The sequence below is a fragment of the Tinamus guttatus genome, unplaced genomic scaffold, assembly GCF_059628265.1.
Source record: "Tinamus guttatus ecotype Peru unplaced genomic scaffold, ASM5962826v1 Tinamus_guttatus_pri_ptg000246l, whole genome shotgun sequence".
Taxonomy (NCBI): domain Eukaryota; kingdom Metazoa; phylum Chordata; class Aves; order Tinamiformes; family Tinamidae; genus Tinamus; species Tinamus guttatus.
In genome coordinates this window covers 9,262,668-9,282,165 of record NW_028288780.1, presented here as the reverse complement: position 1 = coordinate 9,282,165, position 19,498 = coordinate 9,262,668, and the positions used below count along the sequence as shown (strand labels likewise).

Below are 19,498 nucleotides of genomic sequence, written 5' to 3'. Positions count from 1 at the left end.
CAATGCAAGAGTACAAAACTCTGGTTATGAATAGGTTTTTTTTTCATTGGCTACAACATTAACATCTGTTTCAACAGAACTTTTTGCAAAAGTATGTTCTTTTCACAGAGCAGCAGTCAGCAGCAGTTATCAACAAAGTTTAGAAAGTTCCCTTTTCTTTCATATTTTCTTAAAATCTGCCAAATGAGATAATTGGGGCTCTGCATTTTTCCCATAAAAGAGGACGTAATGGATCCCTGATTGACAAAAAGATCAGCCCTCATTACATACAACTGAACTACTGCAGAAAAAGAACATTTTGAACTATAGCCTGGCAGGTGTGCAAATTAACTGAATTGAGGTATGTAACTGTATGTGGCATTTTTAGAAAAGGGGAAGAAAAGGATTCTCACATGAGATGTCATCTAAGCATCTGATGGCACAGCAGATAAGAAAGGGGAGAGAGAGGAAAGAAAAGTAACAAGATGCAGCCTACAAATTAGGTAGGGATAGTCTAGTGTTTGGAGGGAATGGCATGGGAAGAAGGAAGATTAAGATGCATGCTAAGGAGGGCAGGAGTAGAGGATCAGTTAGAGCAGAGAATTCATTGCACTATAGTTAAAATCAGTATGGAAGAAAGAACCATGAAGAGATGCTGAAGAGGCTGCTAAAGCCAGGCTACAGGTGGCTGGGAAGCACAGAAAGAAAATGAGGAATGACACAGCATCAATGAGAGTAGTCAAGGTGATTGGGATCTGGATCCAAGAGCTGCACCACTAGAGAAGTGGAGTAGAAAACGATCAACGTATTTGACACCTTTCAGACCACAGGGCACTAGTACACAAGTTGATTGCTGTCCCCAACATAAAAGCTGCTATAGCAAGACTTTCACTCTAATACTCTTTTGCTGTTTGAATCCTAAAATTGCTGCTGATTTTCAACAGCTACACATTTCATCTTAATACGCATATCCCCATGCAATCAGGCTATTATCTATCAAATTCTTTCCTTCAGTGCACAAAACACTGGTGCTATCGGGAACTGCCTGCTAGAATTCACTGTCACAGGCCACATTTCGGACATGTGCACAGTGAACTATGCTACAAAAATTGGAAAGAGGAGGTAGCTGACCCTCCTAAAATGTGATTTAACCTAAGCAAGAAAGAAACGAGGAGTGACACCACAGGATTTGGGCTATCCAGGGGAACATATAGAGTTCACTATTTCTTTCCAGACCATACTGCTTGCGGATGCAGCTCAGGTCTGCTCTAGGTGAGATACTTGGACTACCTTGTAGACTGGGCCATGGTGCCACCCTGTGGTGGGTGGCAGGTTGGCGGCGGCAGCGGCTGCGATGGCTGGTGGTGCTGCATGCGATCCTGGAGGCTCCTGGCTTTTCGGATACTGATTTGCAGCTTCTTATCGACTAGGGCTCTGCTGTGAGTGCTAGAGCTGGCATCATGCATGGCAAGTCTTAGTTTAGCTAAAATGCAAAAGAAAACATAGCAGAAACAAACAAACAAAAACAGAAAAAAGGAATAAAATTCAAAAAAAGATAAAAAAAGATGCAGCAAAACGTAAAATATGGACCATGCAAATATTGCCATGAAGGAGTTCACAAGGATGCTATTGTTTCCATTAATGCACATTCAGCTTAGCCATGTGTCCAAACAAGTTAATCAAAACTAAACCAAAATGAAATTGCAAAAAATTATTTATGTTTCAGCCAAACTTCTCATCCCCCCTACACGGACTCTTTCCAACCCTACAACAATTGTACTTCACTTTTCATGTACACTTCTCCTGTATCTGAGACTTCTGTTATATGCAGAAATATGCAGCTGGGATCTGAAATCTAGCATGCATCTTGTTGAAATGGAAGCTAATAAATATAGCTTTCACAACAGCAGTACATTGCCCTTTAATCTGCAGCCTGAAAAAGCCAATTTCTAAATGCAAATGCACAGTAACTACCCGCTCTGTCTGCGACTATTCTACACAGACAGGTGGGAGCGTGGGGTGAAACAGCCAGCCAATCGTAATGGAAAAGACTGAAAATAAAATGAAACCATACAGCACACATTCCCAAAGGTCACAGAATGCATTTAGCACTTAAACATTCTGATTTTTATTCTCTCCGCTGAGATTTAGGTCCAGCACAGCTCATTCCTTTTACTCTAGAGGACTCTAGAGTGGGCCACCCTTTTCTTCCTATGCTGCAACCTCCTTGAGGATAGGCAAACTCAGTCCCCTTTGTAATTCAGCATAAAGACTGGGGAAAACTGTGAATTGAGTGCCCAGTGGCAGGAGGAATTGCCTAACAGGTGCTTATCAAAATGTACCATTAGCATCCAAAGGGACTCAGCAGTAATCTAGTGCTGTTGCTATCACAGAGCTGAACTAAGCAACTAAGGGAATGCTAACACCCAAAAAAGAAAAGGGATGAAGGGAAATAGGACCAAAATCCCCAAAAGGGAACATTTGGAAAAGGAAAGTTTCTGTCTCCCAACACTTTCCTAAGGACCAGCAGGATCCCGGTATTACCACCTGACCAATTAACGTGATTTCAATGTTACAGACTTTTTCTTTGTGATATTAGTGAACAGTGAGAAGCGCAATAGCTTAGGCAGTTAGGGTTACTTACATATAGCTTCATTACAGAGAGCCAAAGCTGCAGCACAATCCCCCTTCTGCTCCTGATTCAGCGACTCTTCAAAGATCGAGTCTGCCTCCTGCATGGACTTCTCAAAGCCATCACTCCTCCCTGCAACAGGCAGCACCCTTCATTTTGTTTCCATTCTTGGCAGAACACTTGCTTACCCTTAACCCCAGTGCTGAGCACCAAATTCTTCCACGTACCAAGTCACCTGGTGCATGACAGGGCTCTCAAAGGCTGCAAGTTCCTTAGATCACCTACTGTCAAATCTAAACTTCACTAAGCAGAAGTGCAAACTGAGCATGTTTAAAATCACACAAGCACGCAGTGCAAGCTGAAAACTGTGAGCCATTTTTTTCTTCAAATTTTGTTTACTTGAGAAGTTGTACTGGTTTAATACGCTATTTTCAACAACATAAACTGGTACAAAAGATGGTATGAGCATACCATAGACTCAATTCGGATGACTTCTGCCAAGTACAAATTGGCTTGAAATTATATCTAAACCAAAATGAACTAGAAAAAGAAATAGAGCAGGTCAGGGCTTTCCCTGAACTGCATTATCATGTGTCCCCTGACAAAAATCATCCGTCTCCTCTCCAGATATCCAATTACTTCAATACAGAATATCTTAAATCCAAAAAACCCGAGATGCTCAGGGGTCAATGCTGAGACTTGAGCATGAGTGTAAATGACTGCAAGACTCTCCTAAAAATGTGCATTAAGTGCACACACTCTCTGCTGAATGAGGCATTAGAGAATATGAAGCCCAATGGTCTTCCAGCTTTAGGAGGAAAAAAAAGGGAAAGGAGCTGAGAAGAAAGGATTAATGGTATCAAATTCTATGGTAACAAAAACAATGCTGAAGAAAAGGATAAATCATCCTTGGACACAGGGAAAAAAACAACAACAACACACCCTGTCCTGAAGAATTGAGACAAAAAAAATGCCTAATCTTGTGTCACTTACTAGGCATTCTGCAAGTCTTGCTGTAAAAATATATGAGATCAAAATGAGGCAAAGGGAAATAAAAAATAAATCCAGTTTTATTTTTAATTTCTGTGTTGTATTGGTAGAGAATGCAATTAATTTTCTCTGTCTAAAAGAGTACACTTTTTCAACTTGCATAACCTATATGCTGGGGCCTGGTCTGCTCTCTAGTGTCCTCATGCACAAAGGCAAACACAAACTTTCTTCTTCCTCGAACCCCAAAGAACTCTCAGGTGAAAAGCAGTTACTGCAGAGAGAAGGGAGAGTTGTTAGAGCAGAGAGTCAATCAAGCAGCACCTTCAGTTTCAAAGTCACAGCTACTAAGGCTCATAAGCAAGGCAAGTTTAACTGAAGTTAGCTTTCTCTGCATGGATTTAGCAATTTACTTGAGGGAAATGAGTCACAGATGTTCTGGAGTTCTGTGTACAAGCAAGCCTTGCAGGCAGCCAAGCAGCCTCATAATGTTAAGCTATTATATCTCTGACTGGGGTGGGAACAAATGAAGATCTTCCCTTCTCCCAAGTCAGTGACTAATAAACTCCTCAAACCTCCCACTAGAATCTTCTTGGCTTTTAAGCATTATTCTAGTTCATTTTCTCTTTAACAAGCAAGAGTGCAGAAATCTTTGCTTCTACCAGCTGCCTCAACATGAGATCAAAGGGGAACATCTTGGAGATCGTCTTGCTCTCTCTGGTGTGGGGAGAGTGGGAAAGCCAACATCCTTGGGCTCAATTTTCAAATTATTAGCATTTACACTACAAAAATAAAAACTGCTACTATTTAAAAGGTATCATTCTGCTTTGGCAGGCCAGATTTTTTCAACTGGATTTGTATGCTAAACTCTGTCCAGACCTTCAACATTAGTCCCAGCAGCGGAAATGAGAGCAGGAACAAGCAGAACTGATTAGGTCAGTGATGCTGCCAGAAAGGTAAATAACATGGGAGCCTAATCAGACAAGCTCTACTGGTGGACCTGGAGAGTCTGAAAAGTACAGAGTGCCCTACTGTTTTCAAGAGGTTGGGCAAAGCAAATTTGGCAAAATCTAGAGGTCAACTCTGGTAACAGTGCACGTAACCACATAAAAATGAAGAGGTAGAAATACAGTAGAAATATCTCTGCAAAAGACAACTTTACTTAGTAGTCTCCTTTAAGTCTCATTTAACAGTCCCCAACCCTCAAATAGTGTTTCCTGCATATTATAGATTGAAATTGATGTTTTTCACTAACCAAAGATTCAAAATCATGCCCTGGGGGAGAGAGAAGAGAGAAGCAGAGAAAGACAGTTACAATAGTTGAAGTTCAAAGGTGCAAAAACCTTCAGCACTACAATCCTGCAAAACATTCTCCACTCGAAGTTACCCTGATTCTGTAGTTCATCTAGATCCATGAACCTGCTGGGACGGGGATTAAAGCCCATTGCTGCCTCCATTTCCTTTTCTCGTTTCCGGCGTAGTTCTTGCTCCTGGGCTCTCCTTGCCACCTCCTCTTGTAATTCATCCAGTTCACTCTTCAACGGGGCAAGCATCTCCCCACCTTAAAAAACAAAAATAAAACAAAACAAAAACAAACAAAAGGTTATATTTGACAGGAGAAAATAGCCAAGACTTATGCTGACATCTCTTTAACTCCATTTTGTGGTTTTAAAGATCTCACTATGTATTTCAGACTTGGACTACACAGTTGAAGTGTTCTCCCATGATTTAGCTGGATGTGTAATCATATCAACCTAGAGAAAAATAATAGGTTTGTTGGCATGTGATGGTTTGTTTTGTTTTCAGACTCGAAACTGGATCCATATTAGGAAGCTATATGTTTCACCTGTACTGCTCTCTGATAGCAGTAAATGTATTATTGCATATCCATTTAAAAAAAAGTAGCATTAATTAGAAAAAAAAATACAGCTTACATGAAGAATAGCAGACTGACAGAGAAAGACCATGGAATTTCAGATTACAAATTTTGCTTTGTTAAGCTTTACTTTTAAAACGCAGAGGAAGGTGCTTACGAATGTAAATACAAATAGCTTTTTGTAAGTAATCAAGACCATCTGTACACTAACTCAAAAGCCTTAACTTTGAACATCACCTAGGGTACAGCCTTGATACCTGTAGGACCCGAATTCCCCTCCATAAATGTTGAAGCTGTTTTTATCATTAAACCTCACTAGAATTCTCTGCAGATTTCTCTGCTGGCACTGTCCAGCTCTGAGCTGCTGCAAACAGCACACAGCTTTTTCCTACATTATAAATACTCTATTAGTTTAAGTACACAGGAAGTACTCAAAGTGCATCTTTTTAAAGCAAAAAAATAAGCAATACTAAACAATATCGAGTTGTTACTGTTAGACCTCCTCTACTTATTATGTTCAAGGAAAGATATTTTTCCCTTTCTGCAAATCTTTTGTTCATTTCCTAGTTGCATCTTGCACACTTCGACAGGAATGTTGCCATATTGTGCCAGACTCCCCCCTTGCCCCTGCCCCAAGCGCTGTGGTCTCCACTTGCCTCCTCTCTGTTCCTGCCTGTGGTGGAAGGGCTGCAGCAGAGCTCGCAGCTCCCCTGCAGCACAGCCTGTCCCTGCGCCCACTGACCCGGGAAACAGAACGGAACAGAGAGAATCGTGTGCAGAAAGAAGACTACACTGAGGCTGAAACCTTGAGGCTTCTTCCCAAGCTTGTAATTTGTAAGCAACGCTATGCCAAGTTAGTCACATCATTAGCTTGGGTTTGTAAAACGGATTCCAATCTGCACAAGTAAATGAAAAGTGAAGAAAATAATCCCCTGTCAGTTGTGCGATACAGCAAAAAGCATCTCCATTCTCACTGCAACTATGGCATGTATTCAAAGTACCACCTCCCCCCTCCTCCGCTCCCTTCCCCTTCCTCACACAATCTCTGGAATAAAATATTTGCTTAGAAGGATAAATAAACAGAACGCATATCTGCAGAAAAGCTCAGCTTTTGCTCAGTCATCTTGTGACAATTATCTACTCTCATTTCTGACAATTTTGAATTTTGTACGCCATTATGAACTTCTTTTCTGGCTTCATCAGTTCTACTAAGTTTTTATGAGTTATTTGGGGGAAGATATTTTTCACTGATGAAAGAATACTGGATAACAGAAAAGGCTAGGAAAGACAACTCTAGTTTACCAGTGAAGTCAATGTTCAAAACAAGTGTTACAGCAAAATGAGCAAAGAAATATTCCAATAAAAATTGTGTAATCCTCTCCAGTAAACTGGAGTCATATTTGCAAAGCTATATTATATTCCATAATGCTTCTTTTCCCTTTCCTATAATTTCACTGTGAAGGTAAAAATGCAAAGAACTCCTCAAACACAATTTATCTTGCAGAACATCTGCTGCTGAAGTGAGGATATACATCTTACCATTTCCAATGGGGTGCTGGCTGTTTGCCCAGCTCCCAGTTGATGAAGTAGACTCCACTTCCAAGATGCTGCTGCTGTGAGACTTTGGGATGTTACGCCAGGCAGGAACGAATCCACCAGCTCGCTTCATATGGACATCCCTCCAAAAAGAGAGCAATCATAATTCATCGTCTTATTAATTCATCATCATTAGCTTTTCAGGAAAAAATGAACTCTGTGTTTCTCAGCACCACAAAAATACTTAAACTATCACAGCTTCATGGAAAACATTATAGGTTATCACAGGAAAACCTTGCGAGAAACAGAGAAAGATAAGGGAAACAGGTGGGAAGAGGAAGAATCTAAATTCCTCCATATGTTGTATTTTCCATATTTTATTCTCTTTGGATATTGCAATCTCTGCAAATCACTAATTGTAAGAAACATCATCCTTCTCTAAAACAAACTGCAATCCTCAGTCATAGATCTGTATAAAAGAGAAAAAAGGTTGTGAAGTCTCCCACACCACCTAGTTTTTCTTGTTCGTTTGCTACATACCTTAAACTCACAAAAGCATGAGAAGTCACAAAGCGGAGCAGCCTGGTAAGCGTGCTCCCTCAGAACAGCGTTTCCAGGTATGCCACTCTCTGCTATTTACCACAGGTCTAAATTGCTCAAATCCCCACAGTTGACAACTGTGGAACTTGATGAAAGTCCCTACTAAACAGAGCTCTTCGATTTCCTTGGGAGAACGTGAGAAGTAGTGAATATCAAAGACATACTCTGATAACTGTTCTTAACAGATTCTTGGACCTTAAAAATCAGTGCTCCAGCCTTAAATAATCTTAAGATTGCAATAGTTACCAAAGCCAAAGTAAGAAACACACTGTACTGCCTATTTTTACATACTAGAAGAAGATTGAAAATCTTCAGCGAAGCCCTTAAACCAAAAAGGTCAATCAATGATTTCCCTACAAGACTACTCATTTCTGATTTTGAACATGGATTCTACCATCAAAAACTTAATTGAAACAAAAGATCAGTCAGCTGTCCAGATGAGAAGTGAAGTTTGCTATTTTAATTGAGTTTTTAAATTATACTCTAAAGGTACAAACCTGGTTTAGATGTATCATTTTAGCTAACATTTCTCATTCAACTGAATTTCATTTTTTCCCTTCTCACTGCCAATATAGCAAGAAAAGCAATCACACGTGCTCAGATTCCTATTACCTATTCTCTCCTGCATAAAATCCTGCATCACAACCCAGGATCATCAAAACAAAAGACAAAAAAAAAGACAAAATAAAACAAAAGAAAAAAGAAAAGAAAACCCACCCTCAACAGCATTATATAGCAAAAACAAAGATACAAAGCTTTCACAAATGACATTTTTTAAAAATCTACCTGTGGGTGCTTGAGGTTTCAGACAAGGGCATGTCCAGACTAACTGGGCTGTTGCTGTTGCGTTCGCTGCTCTCATAGCCAGACTCCATCCTCTGTATCAGATGAGGCCGCTGATCTGACACATGCTGCGTGCCCCGGCCGAGGACACCGCGCTTGTATCTGGCGTTCGACTGGCTTGATCTTGGGTCTTGAATAGCACGTTCCTTCACCTCATTTGCCATAAACTCCTTACCTATCAAGATAAAATAAAATATCTTGGTAGAGAGTCCAGACATGACTCCAGTAAATTATCCATTCATATTTTAGCTTCTGAACTATACTTAAACCAGAAATGCTGCCTTTCACTAATTTTATCTGAACTTAGAAGACGCAGAAAAAGATTTTTTAAAAGCATTTCTGATAATACTAAGCAATAACCTACCCAAAAATTCCATTTCTGAATACCCTGTTTAGCATAACTTACCATATTCAGTTCACTTTTTTTTTTTTATGTAGAAGAGGAAGATTCAAACCTGAGAGGAAAAGAAATCCCTTTCTCCTCATAAGAGCTCACATTTGCCTAAGATCATTTTATAGTATACACAACTGTGTCATTAGTCTTTCTGGTTTACATTTGTTACTGTATTCTGTCATATCTACTTGAGACACTGCACTTTTTACATTGTTTATTTTGCCATTTACAATTCGATGTGGCTAACATAACATTAGTTCATGTAAGACAGGAAAAGTGGTTTTTGCTTCCCTCCGCCTTGCTGATTTTAACATGTTCCTGCTTGTCGTTTCCTACTTCACAGCTCTTTCTTCCTTTCCTAGAGTTCTGTTCTCTCCTCCATTCCTCTTCCCTGCATGTTTTGCTTGATCCTTTCCCCTTCCCTTCAACCTTTAGCTCCTTCTAGTCAGTTGTCACCTGTCCCTCTCTTTGTCCAGACCCCCAGATTTCTACAGCTATATCCCCCATTGACCACAAACCTAATGATATTCACACAAATCTCTTCCTTCTCATGCAAACCCCAGCAAAACACTGTAGCAAACAAGCACTGGAGCTCCAATAGCAAAAGAGCATATATAATGTGAACTGGTAAAGGTCTGCTCTCCATGTCCTTTATGGCTTCAGGAATAAAATTTCTAATGACAGGGAACAAAATACCACATTACATTTTGCAGACTGGAGAAAGGGGAAGCAGGGGGCTGTGGAAAGGGAGACAAAAGATGTTTACAAAAAAATTCACTGTCTTCAAAAAACTGCAAAACTGAGGACAAAGTCTCTAGATACAGGCTGAATAGCTGCTACAGTGCAAAATGGTCCCAGATAAATCACCCTTGGCAGCCAGGCTCTTATACTCATAAGAAGCCCTCAGCACTAATACATGAGGTACTCATCTGCCTACAGCCTGACATGTCACACAACAAATACTTTGATGAGCCAGATAAATTTGAGACCAAACAACAGACCATTCCAAGCGATGAACCTCCTAGACACTTAGCCTAGCCCTGGATCCATTTAAGCAGTGCAGACAGTAACGCTTCTCCTAAGTATGGAATTTAACAAACAAACAAAACTGGGGAAACGTATACCTGCACAGAAACTATCCTCAAGAGCATGACTCACCACTGACTTAAATGCCACATTCAAAACATCACTTTCCCATTCTACTTAAAAAAAAAAAAAAAAAAAAAAAAAAAAAAAAAAAAAAACAGATAGTGGGAAAGTTATAAAATTCACACTTAAAATACTCTGAAATAAATCTTTTGTCTCAACCTCTTACCTGCATCTTCAGAGAAGGGGCTAAGCTGGGTGTAGCCACAATGTTTTCTCTTGTCCTTACTGAAGATACTGTCTATGTTCAGAGACTCTCTTTTGGGTCTCCAGGTTGGCCGGTACTTGCTGGATGAGCTAGATTTAGATTCACTGCTGGTACTCTCCATTTCCCAGTCTCGAGAATGTGCAGAAAGGCTTTTTGAGGGTCGTATTTCTGTCTGATCTATACCACTCCCTCCACGAGGAGGGTTCTGGTTGGTGTGAGAAAGCTGCTGTGGTCTGCTGTGGATCATATTGCTGACTGTTTCTTTAAATTCCCTCAGTCTGCTGGTGCTGTTGGATGGTTTGGGGGCAGTTCTGGGGGCTTGTTTCTCCTTCAAGGTTTCTCCTGCAGTTTATATAAGAAACAGCAAAACAACAAAAATAACTTCAGATGAAACCAGAAGCCCTATTCACAGTCTTCTCACAGACTTAGAGCAAGCGAAACAAAAGACAGACCAAAATGTAGACGTAGAAAAAAAAAAAAAAAAGAGAGAGAGAGAAATGCTGAAAAACACTGAGAATCTAAGAATCAAGCAGAAAAAAGATATTGACATTTAAAATTAAAAAAGAAATCCTCTTGCCTTCACTATGGTATCCTGATGACTGTGCCTCATCCCCTTTTCGTCGAGACCGGCTAGAACTCCTTTTGCGGTCTGCCAGAGAGCCCTTCTTGGAAATATGCCTCTGACTACACTCACTGTCAGTCAGGTGTCCTGAAAGCACAGAAGAACACAGTTTAGATGACAAGAGCCTTTGGACTCAGTGTTCTGTGTGCTAAGAATAGTAGGGCCCTCCTGCTCCTCCAGGAACAGCAGACACTCCAACACTAACAGCCAGGTTTTGGTAAATGAAGCTTTTCCTTTAAATAATGTGTACCCAAAGGTTTGGGGGTTTGTTCTCTCTTTTTGTTGTTGTTGTTTGGTTTTTAAGTGAAAATGGAGCCATAATGCCCCTCCAAGGACTCTGACTAATGAGATAACTTATCCATAGGGAGAAAGAGAAGTTGACTGCGCTTTGTCTTCTAGCACTCCCAGGACAGTATTTTTTTGCCATGTGAATGCTCCTACAGCTCTCACCATCTCGGACACAAACCTCCTGAGCACAGTTTGCTTGACACTGCTCTGTTCAGTGAGGGCTCAGACACCCAAACAAGTTACCAGGTAATAACACACTACTACACATTATCAGCTGCTCTGCACTATCCATCTGCACCTGTAGCAAATACTAAAGTTAATCAAGTTAGTTTAGCCTGCAATGAACGAGCCTCAGTCAGTTCTCAAGGGCTAAGCCAACTAATTCACATCTGCAACAGCTAAGAGAACACACACAAACCATCAGCATGATTTGGCTGACACACAACCGTGTTCTCTTAACATAGCTCATGTGTCCGACTCCTAATATTTTCTCTTGCACACAATTTTATGCCCTTTTACCTCATATCAAATGATAATTGATCAAGAGATTCAGATAGGTATGACAAGCTTTCTGCATTACCATTTCCTAATTTTATGGTTCTCACACATTCACAGTCCTAAGCCTGCAAGCACAAACACAGCAGTGACTTTACTCACGTGAGCAGTCCGAAGCAGAGATGCAGGATAAGAAGGGAATTTATGAATAAGCTACAAAGACTTTTCTCTATAGTTTACACTACCAACTTCTACCTTGCACAGGATGATAACAAGTAAAGATCTCTACTAACCAACAGCTGATGAACAGTCCTCAGATGACAGAGGTGGTTGTTCTAAGCCTGCCCCCCTTTTCTCTAGAGAGGTCATACCATAAAAATAACATAAAACCCATCAATATTTAAAGCAGATTTTATAAATAAGATCATAACTTTGAGGCATATTAAAAAGTAAAAGAATAATTCGCTTCAACTATGGTTGCTACAAAGATATAACAATACACAAGTGGGAGGGAATCCAGTAAACAAGTACCAGGCAACACATGACTTACATTTCTATTCACTTGTGAAATGGAAAGCAATTTTGTACTTCAAACACTTTAGGAACAAACAGGCTATATGAAAGTAGAGAAACTAAGGAAATATGAGAAATGTTGGCAGTAGAGACAGGAAGATGTACAGTATTTAGATGATGGCATGAGTTAGTGCTTTGGGAGAAACACTTCCTTCCACAATATGGACATATCTTTTATGGACAGAAAGAACATACGGATTCTTGTACCTTTTAGAGGTACATCACTAGAAAGCGAATTTATGTTTCACTTGAGTGTAAAACTTCTCCAGTTAATATTTTCCCCCCGCAAAGATTTTTCAGCCTGAAAGAAGTGCTTCGTTAGCACTTTTCAAGTACTCTAACAGAAGCTGTTTAAACATATTTATTTCTGCTGGAGCTAAGGCAATCTATAAGCCCAACTTGTGGAATAAAAGCTGCTAGCTTTATTAGTATTGTCTCCTACTTCCATAAAGTGCAAAATTTGTCATTTTTTTTTTTTTTACACTGAACATTTAACAACCATGGAAGAGATGATAATTATCAAAAGTCTGCAGAGCACAGGCTATGTTGTCTTTACCTGAACCACTCTGATACAAAGTCTAATAATAGGTAATACAGGAATAGAGGAATTAAGTCCCCTGAAATATTAGTTAACAGTTTCCAAACATTGTGTTGGATTGACTGAAATAACAAGCCAGAATTTCTCTCCCAGTGCTTGACCACACACACACACTGCATCCCTTGCCGAATGCATTACTAAGTACCTCACATTGAAGGGATGGGATGGCTTCATAAGCAAACAGTAATACTCAAAAGAAAGGTTTGCTTTGGAGGTTTTCTTTGCAGGAGTGAATAAGGTAGGAAAACACATAAATAAAATGGACTGAAATCAAACAGTTTAAGAAAAATAAGTCCCCTGCCCCAACACTGAGGTTTCAGGTGTATGAGTAGGGCAGCCGGAATACGCACATTTTTGTCAGCAGCAGAGGTTGGTAGGAGCAAGAGAAGGCTGATGTAGCCACTCTTAATGCCCCCATCCTGAAGTATCCAGGTGCCTGTGGTCATACAACCCAACGGTGGTCCTTCCCAGGAGGACGATTTGATGGGATAGGGTCCATACAATTCTGGGCTGGAGGAGTGGGGTAAATGGCCATTAAAAGAAGATTCCTGCTCTTGCCCAGAATAATAGCAGCAACAGTTGATAGTGGTCAATATGGATAGCTGTTGTTGTTTGTTTGTTTGTTTTACAGCCCCATGGATCAGTACTTGATGGCTGAGCAGTTGTATAAATTGGCAGACTGAGTTTTTGGGGAAGATGAAAAAAAAGGGTAGGTAAAAGAAGGGGGAAATGCCCAGACAAGCAGCTAGCTAATGGGGTCAAACAAGCTACAACTAAGGTTGAATCAAGGAAGATGAGGTTGACTGAAATCAGGTGGTGTAAAATAGGTTAGAGCTGAAGGAAATAACATAGGATAGAATCAGTAGGAGAAGAAAGAAAAAGAAAAGGAGAAAGTCACTGAAACGTAATGGAACAAAACATTACATGCTGAACTTCACCTGTGCATATCCTGGCAACTATCCCCTATCCTCTTTTTCTGCTGTCTTCTGTGCGGCAAGGCCGGTTTTTGCAGGGAAGAACCCAATCCAATGTTTGTTCCACTTTCTCAAACTATATAGACCACGTCCAACCAGCATTTTCAATTTTTTTCTTCTCAGTGGTCTTAAGATCAACATAAATGCTGTTTGCACATCACTCAAATTCTGTTCCAACTCTCTTCTTTTTCATACTCTACCTAGAACTGGAAGCTATAGTGCTAAATATTTGATAAAATACTAAAATTATCTTCAGGCTACCTAAAGACAAGGATTTTCTTCATCAACAGTCCTAATAACTGATAAGAGTGCTGAAGGAAACTTAGATGATTTTTTTCCAGGTTTCAATATGAAAAGTATTTGTACTATAGATTATTTCCAATGGACCAGAGATGCACATATTGCTACAAGACAAGAGAGCAAATATTTTCCAAGCAGAAGGACAACAACCTGGTGGAATAGCTAGAGGCACAGTTCCAACAACCAGTTGTTCATTCAATGGTTATGTCCTCTTAGAAAGTCTTTTTAATTACATTTTTGGCTAAATTTAGCAAGTCACATTTCTGATGCTTGAAAAGCTTTGATCTTAACTGGTGTACTTTTTCAAAAATGATGCTGTAAGAAAGCACTAAATGTATAAACAGGCTCACTGGGGTCACTGGACATGAATAATAGAGCAGATCTAAACCTTCAGGTTTCCAGTTAACCTCCTTTCAACTACAAAGTCTTTGGGCACACTATAAATAGATAAATTCTCTTTCCATTACTGAGTCTCATTTAATTTGTCTCCACAGCACAGGCAAGAAACCATCTCATGCTCCTTGCCAGAGCAGTAAATACTACTAACGTCCGCTTACATACAGGGTCCTTAGTGACCAAGTAAGGGAGATGCAGATGATGGGAGCACCTTTTCCAGACAGCCTCAATTCCTGAAGTGAAGTAACTGCTCATAGATGAGTAAGCAGCTCACACCACACGTACCAACAACAAACTACAACGGCACCATATGGTGGACTCCAACTTACAGAATTGCAGGTGCCAGAATTTCAAAGAGCAGGTGGGATTGTGGCTAGCAGTAGTGAAATATACTAAAGACCCAAGGAAATACATCTATTTATATTTTTGCCTAGCGAGATACAGCTCTACCAAAGTTCATAAAACATTTAAAATTACGCCTATCTTTACGAACACAGTGGTTCATTACAAACCAAACAGAAAACATTTAGGATACAAAAAACTGTTTACCATTGTGTGCGTTGTATGTAAAGAGATTTTTCACTGAGCTCCTCTGTAATCACATTTATGACAACAATTACAACAAAACAGTGGATTCTGCTACCTGTGTCCCTGCTGCTCTGTGAAGCTGCGTCATTCTCCACGTTGTAGATGACCGTCCCCTGCGAGTCAGAAGAGAAGTGACTGACCACAGACTCATGGTGCGCCTGTTTGTTAGGATAGCTGTCTGTAGAGGAATCTGTCCTGGTATCACTGGAGATGGAAGGTTCTCTCCCTAATGAAGGAAGTAATGTCAAATTTCAGTCTTTCTCTGGGCTAAAAATCAGGAGAAACTAAAAAAAGTAAATGGGAATGGAATACAGGAAACTAAACAGAAGTTTAACAGAAAAACAGAGTATCAGATCCACACAAATTCAGATCCAAGAAGGCTAGAGCTTATGGAAAAGTCCTTTAGTTTGAAATGTTTTTTTTAAAAAAATATCTTCTGTAAACCTTTATTTTTTTCTTTCTGATTTTCTTTCCATTTAAATAAACTTTAGTGCCACATGGAAGTTTTCCAAGCCTGCAAAATGTAACTAAAATACAAAATTCCCTGCCCCACAGTCAAAGCTAATAAATCAGTTAATTTCAAACTATAAGGATAACAAGAATATCCTAAGCCATAATAGTTAATAACATTTTAACTATTATGAATTGAAAGCCTACGTAATAAAACTTTACACTGAAATTTTACGAGTCTAGAGCAAAGTAACATGCTCCTTCTTGAAAGAGCCAGGGCTGGTCCTACACACTAATGGGATACTGAAACAGATCAAAGATCGTGATTCAAGCCCAGTACACCTCTTCCTAAACTCATTGAAACAGGAGAAAAACACAACTTTTAGCCCCTACAAATAACAACCTGAACAGTTAAAAAAAAAAAAAAAAAAAAAAAAAAAAACGTCCCAGAAAGGTGAAGGCAGGCAACTGGAATTACTGCTCTGGGACTCCTGAGTACCAGAAAACACTCTGTAAACCAAATCCTCTAGTCATCAGAACGTCAACAATATTAAGAGGAATTATTTGCACTTTGCTTCACAGCATTCTATACCAGCAACTTTGGCAAGTTCAATGAGATCACATTATTAGATTCTCTTCATTTAAGCTCAGGAACAATATTGTGATAACAACATAAAATAGGTATGCTTTATTCGTATCTGAATTATGCACTCTGAATATCTGATAACATTGACAGCACCAGAAGAAGCTTAGCTACACTTAGCAAGGGGCAAAAAGGTTATTTTAAAGAGGTATATTAGGGTGGAATGTTCTCTGAACCACTTTCTTCCAATAACGCATTAGGCATTCTTTTTCACTCAGATGCTGATGTCAGCTGGATATCAACAAAGCCTAGAAAATAATTTCATTTGTATTTCATTGGAAAACATGCATAGTTAGCTTTCCCCTGGCACTTCAACCTGTAGCATCTTATAAATCATCTCATAAACTTTGTACCAGTGTTGAACACTGCATGTGACATGAGGAAGCCTTGAGGGACTCACCAAGGCTACTTTCAAGATGAAAAAGTTACTCGTTACAGCCTTCTGAGTTTCAACTAAAGGAAGCACCTTTTTATATTTTATACATAGATACACATATCTATGTATATATACAGATCATCAAAGCTTCTTCAAGTTATTTCAGGACACAAATAATACACTGCAGTGTCACTGAGCTGAAGGGTTATCTGCCCTTATATTAGGTTATATTTCCTGCCAACCAACCAGCAGAAGAGCAAGGGTGGTTTACAGCATAAACTGACCAAAGGGTTGTAGAGGTGCTCACTATTGAAAGATAACACAGAAGGCCCCTCATCTCCTCACTCCAGACTTCCGAGTTTTCTTCTGAACAGAAAATAAGTTTTTAGATTGCAAAGCACCTTTGCCAAGCAACAAGTGCAGGCTGCCTTGTCTTACTACTGTTTGTTTGCATTTATTTTAAGACATGCTGCAGATTGCTTTCATTATTAGTAGATTGTCAGGTCATAACAGAGGAGACAGCAGATGTTCCCTACAAATTCATGGACCAGGAAACAGAAGGACAGGGTAGTTAGCTGTGGCCAGGAAAACCATAAAATACTCTTGAAATTACACTTGTATAAATGAGCTAGATTCCTGGAAGAAAAATGTTTTATTTATGGTTTTAGCCTCGTCTTGTTTTTCTTGGCAACCTATAAATCCATCTTTTAACAGATATTTCCTGTAAACATCCAAAAATAGAAACAATCTTTTTTTTTCCAAAGTCATTACAATATAAATTCACACCCAGCTTTCAGGAAGTATAAATATGTTAAAATCTTCTTAGGTGTCAAGAGCTGCATGCCTACAGCCATACATGTTTTTTGACAAAAAAAGAGACGACAGTGTCGACAGGCAAACATGATCTAAGGGCACAGGCCCTTGCCAATCCGTTTACCATCAGCCTCATGAAAATTAGTTCTTATCTATTGTGTTACTTTACCTAAGTCAAAGACAAGCAAAAGTCTAAAGATAACCTGGAATGTTTTTTCTCTCAGATAAAAAAATATATTACTTCTCTTTCTCTTCTCCTAACACATCCTTTGACCACCCTACCAAAGACTTATTTATGATGTGGTGTTCATATTTCCTTTTTCCTAACTTCCCTCCTGAATTTAAATCTACAACTTCCTTGAATTTTAATATGTTTATGCATCTGTGCTCATGTACCCTTCCTGTTAAAACTGCTGATGGATTTGGATTTATGACCTTAGTCCCTTGAATTATCAGTTATTGTTACTCTCCCTGTCTACTCCACAACAGGTCTATAACTTCTATTTCCAGACTTTTCTGGATAAAAAGTTACTATCCAAACCATCAGCAGAGCCTGGACAAACAGAGAGATTCCAAAATGAAATACTGAAACTCCTGTCCAAAATTCTAGATGGGTTTTGACAAGTGACAAGGACTCTTGCTAACAAAACACATGCAAGACCAAAGAAAAGCTTTTCACACAGCATTACAGTGTAAAAGTACAAGGCACGTAGGTCAGATTGCTTACCCGAGTCTTCACTATCATAGCAGATCCTGCTATATGGTTGAAAATCCACTTGAGGGGGCAAGTCCTGCACTGACACTGGAGTTCCTCTTGGATCTGCATACAGCAGCAGCAAAGGCTGATAATGACCCTTAATGCACTTGGTCACAACATCTTTCCATTTTGGACCAATCTGAATTAACAACAAAAACATGCACAAGAAAAACAAGACTCTGTCATCACTTTTTTATTATTATTATTGGGTCTTTTTTCCTCCTACTTCTTTTACAAAGATTGTTTTTTCACTGACATTCATTCTTCATTCCTTCCAAATCCAGCACTGAACAGGACTCACCAAGAAAACTTTGTTGTTGGCCATATGCTGGAAAAACACTTCAAGTGGAATACAAATTCTAAAATGTAACTGAAAATACGACTGTCTTTTAAGCTGGCATTTTCATGCCTAAGACATTTTGTTTAAGAAAAAGGACATCAGCTCGTCAAGAACATAGTCTTAGAACACACTGGAACCAGCTCATCTAAAAATCAAGATATTCACCATGTTACAAATAAAAGATTTACAATTTCTGCTAAAAACAGAACTACAATAATATTTCTCCCTCTTCAGAGACTTTTTTTTCCTCAGTATAAAACTTTTCATCTTCTGAAATGTTTTACTGTTTATTTTCTCACCTCTTTGACATGAGCATCATCAAAGTACATCCACTTGCGGATCTTAGTTTGGAAGAAGAAGGTAGAGTAATGCTTTCCATAGTAACAGATCATTCCCACCAAATACAGCTCTGAATGTTTTGCTCTATCATCAGTTACTCTGAAAAAGAGCTTCAAGATGAGAGATAAGAGAAATGAAAGAAGAAATTAAAAAGATGTCCTGCATTTTACATAGTGCCCTGTTTTTGAAGGCCTCAGAATGCTATAAAGACGCATCAGGTGTTTTTACTTTAAGAGATGGAGAATGCAAGGCAATAAATACTTAACAAACGAATGCTAAAGCAAAACCCAGTGACACAGACTAGAAACTGTTTTCTGCCAACTCACCAAACACTCAAGAATTGAGTCAGTCTTGAATACTGTGGCCATCCTTTAAGGCAGGCATTTACAACAATGACATAATCCTGTTTTACAATCTGAAGCACAGTTATACTCTGAAAATCTTAGAAACAGCACTTTGTGTTGCAAGAAACTCCCTGTCTACTCAGCGTTATGCTTGCTGATTATATTAAACATGATTTTAAAATATTCTTCTTTCCTCTTTGCTCTGTAGAAACAATGCAGCTGATACAGCAGAGCTCACACTTATTCCAACTTTAGCAAAAAGAAATTTAATACAATAGCCACAGGAAAAAAAACAAACTGAAGACAGGTAAGTCTGCAGAATTTGGCACACAGAGAAATTGTTTTCTGACTTTTTAAATTACTATATTTTATTTAAAAATACACTAGACTCATATTTTAGT

At 39.2% G+C, this 19,498-nt stretch overlaps 1 protein-coding gene across 2 annotated transcripts in view; it reads right to left on the bottom strand.

Annotated features, from left to right (window-relative positions):
* Window positions 1-19,498, bottom strand: part of USP54 (ubiquitin specific peptidase 54) — a 45,802-nt gene that overhangs the window by 8,275 nt on the left and 18,029 nt on the right. The window contains exons 8-17 of one of the 2 annotated variants that reach the window (XM_010224922.2): window positions 18,714-18,863; window positions 18,045-18,213; window positions 15,091-15,261; window positions 10,779-10,910; window positions 10,163-10,543; window positions 8,397-8,628; window positions 7,014-7,153; window positions 4,986-5,159; window positions 2,624-2,743; window positions 1,270-1,462 (exon numbers count right to left, since the gene is read on the bottom strand). In XM_010224922.2, the coding sequence (XP_010223224.2) occupies window positions 1,270-1,462; window positions 2,624-2,743; window positions 4,986-5,159; window positions 7,014-7,153; window positions 8,397-8,628; window positions 10,163-10,543; window positions 10,779-10,910; window positions 15,091-15,261; window positions 18,045-18,213; window positions 18,714-18,863 (1,862 nt within the window). The remainder of the gene's footprint in view (window positions 1-1,269; window positions 1,463-2,623; window positions 2,744-4,985; window positions 5,160-7,013; window positions 7,154-8,396; window positions 8,629-10,162; window positions 10,544-10,778; window positions 10,911-15,090; window positions 15,262-18,044; window positions 18,214-18,713; window positions 18,864-19,498) is intronic. The other variant, XM_088526447.1, reaches the window with a different exon arrangement.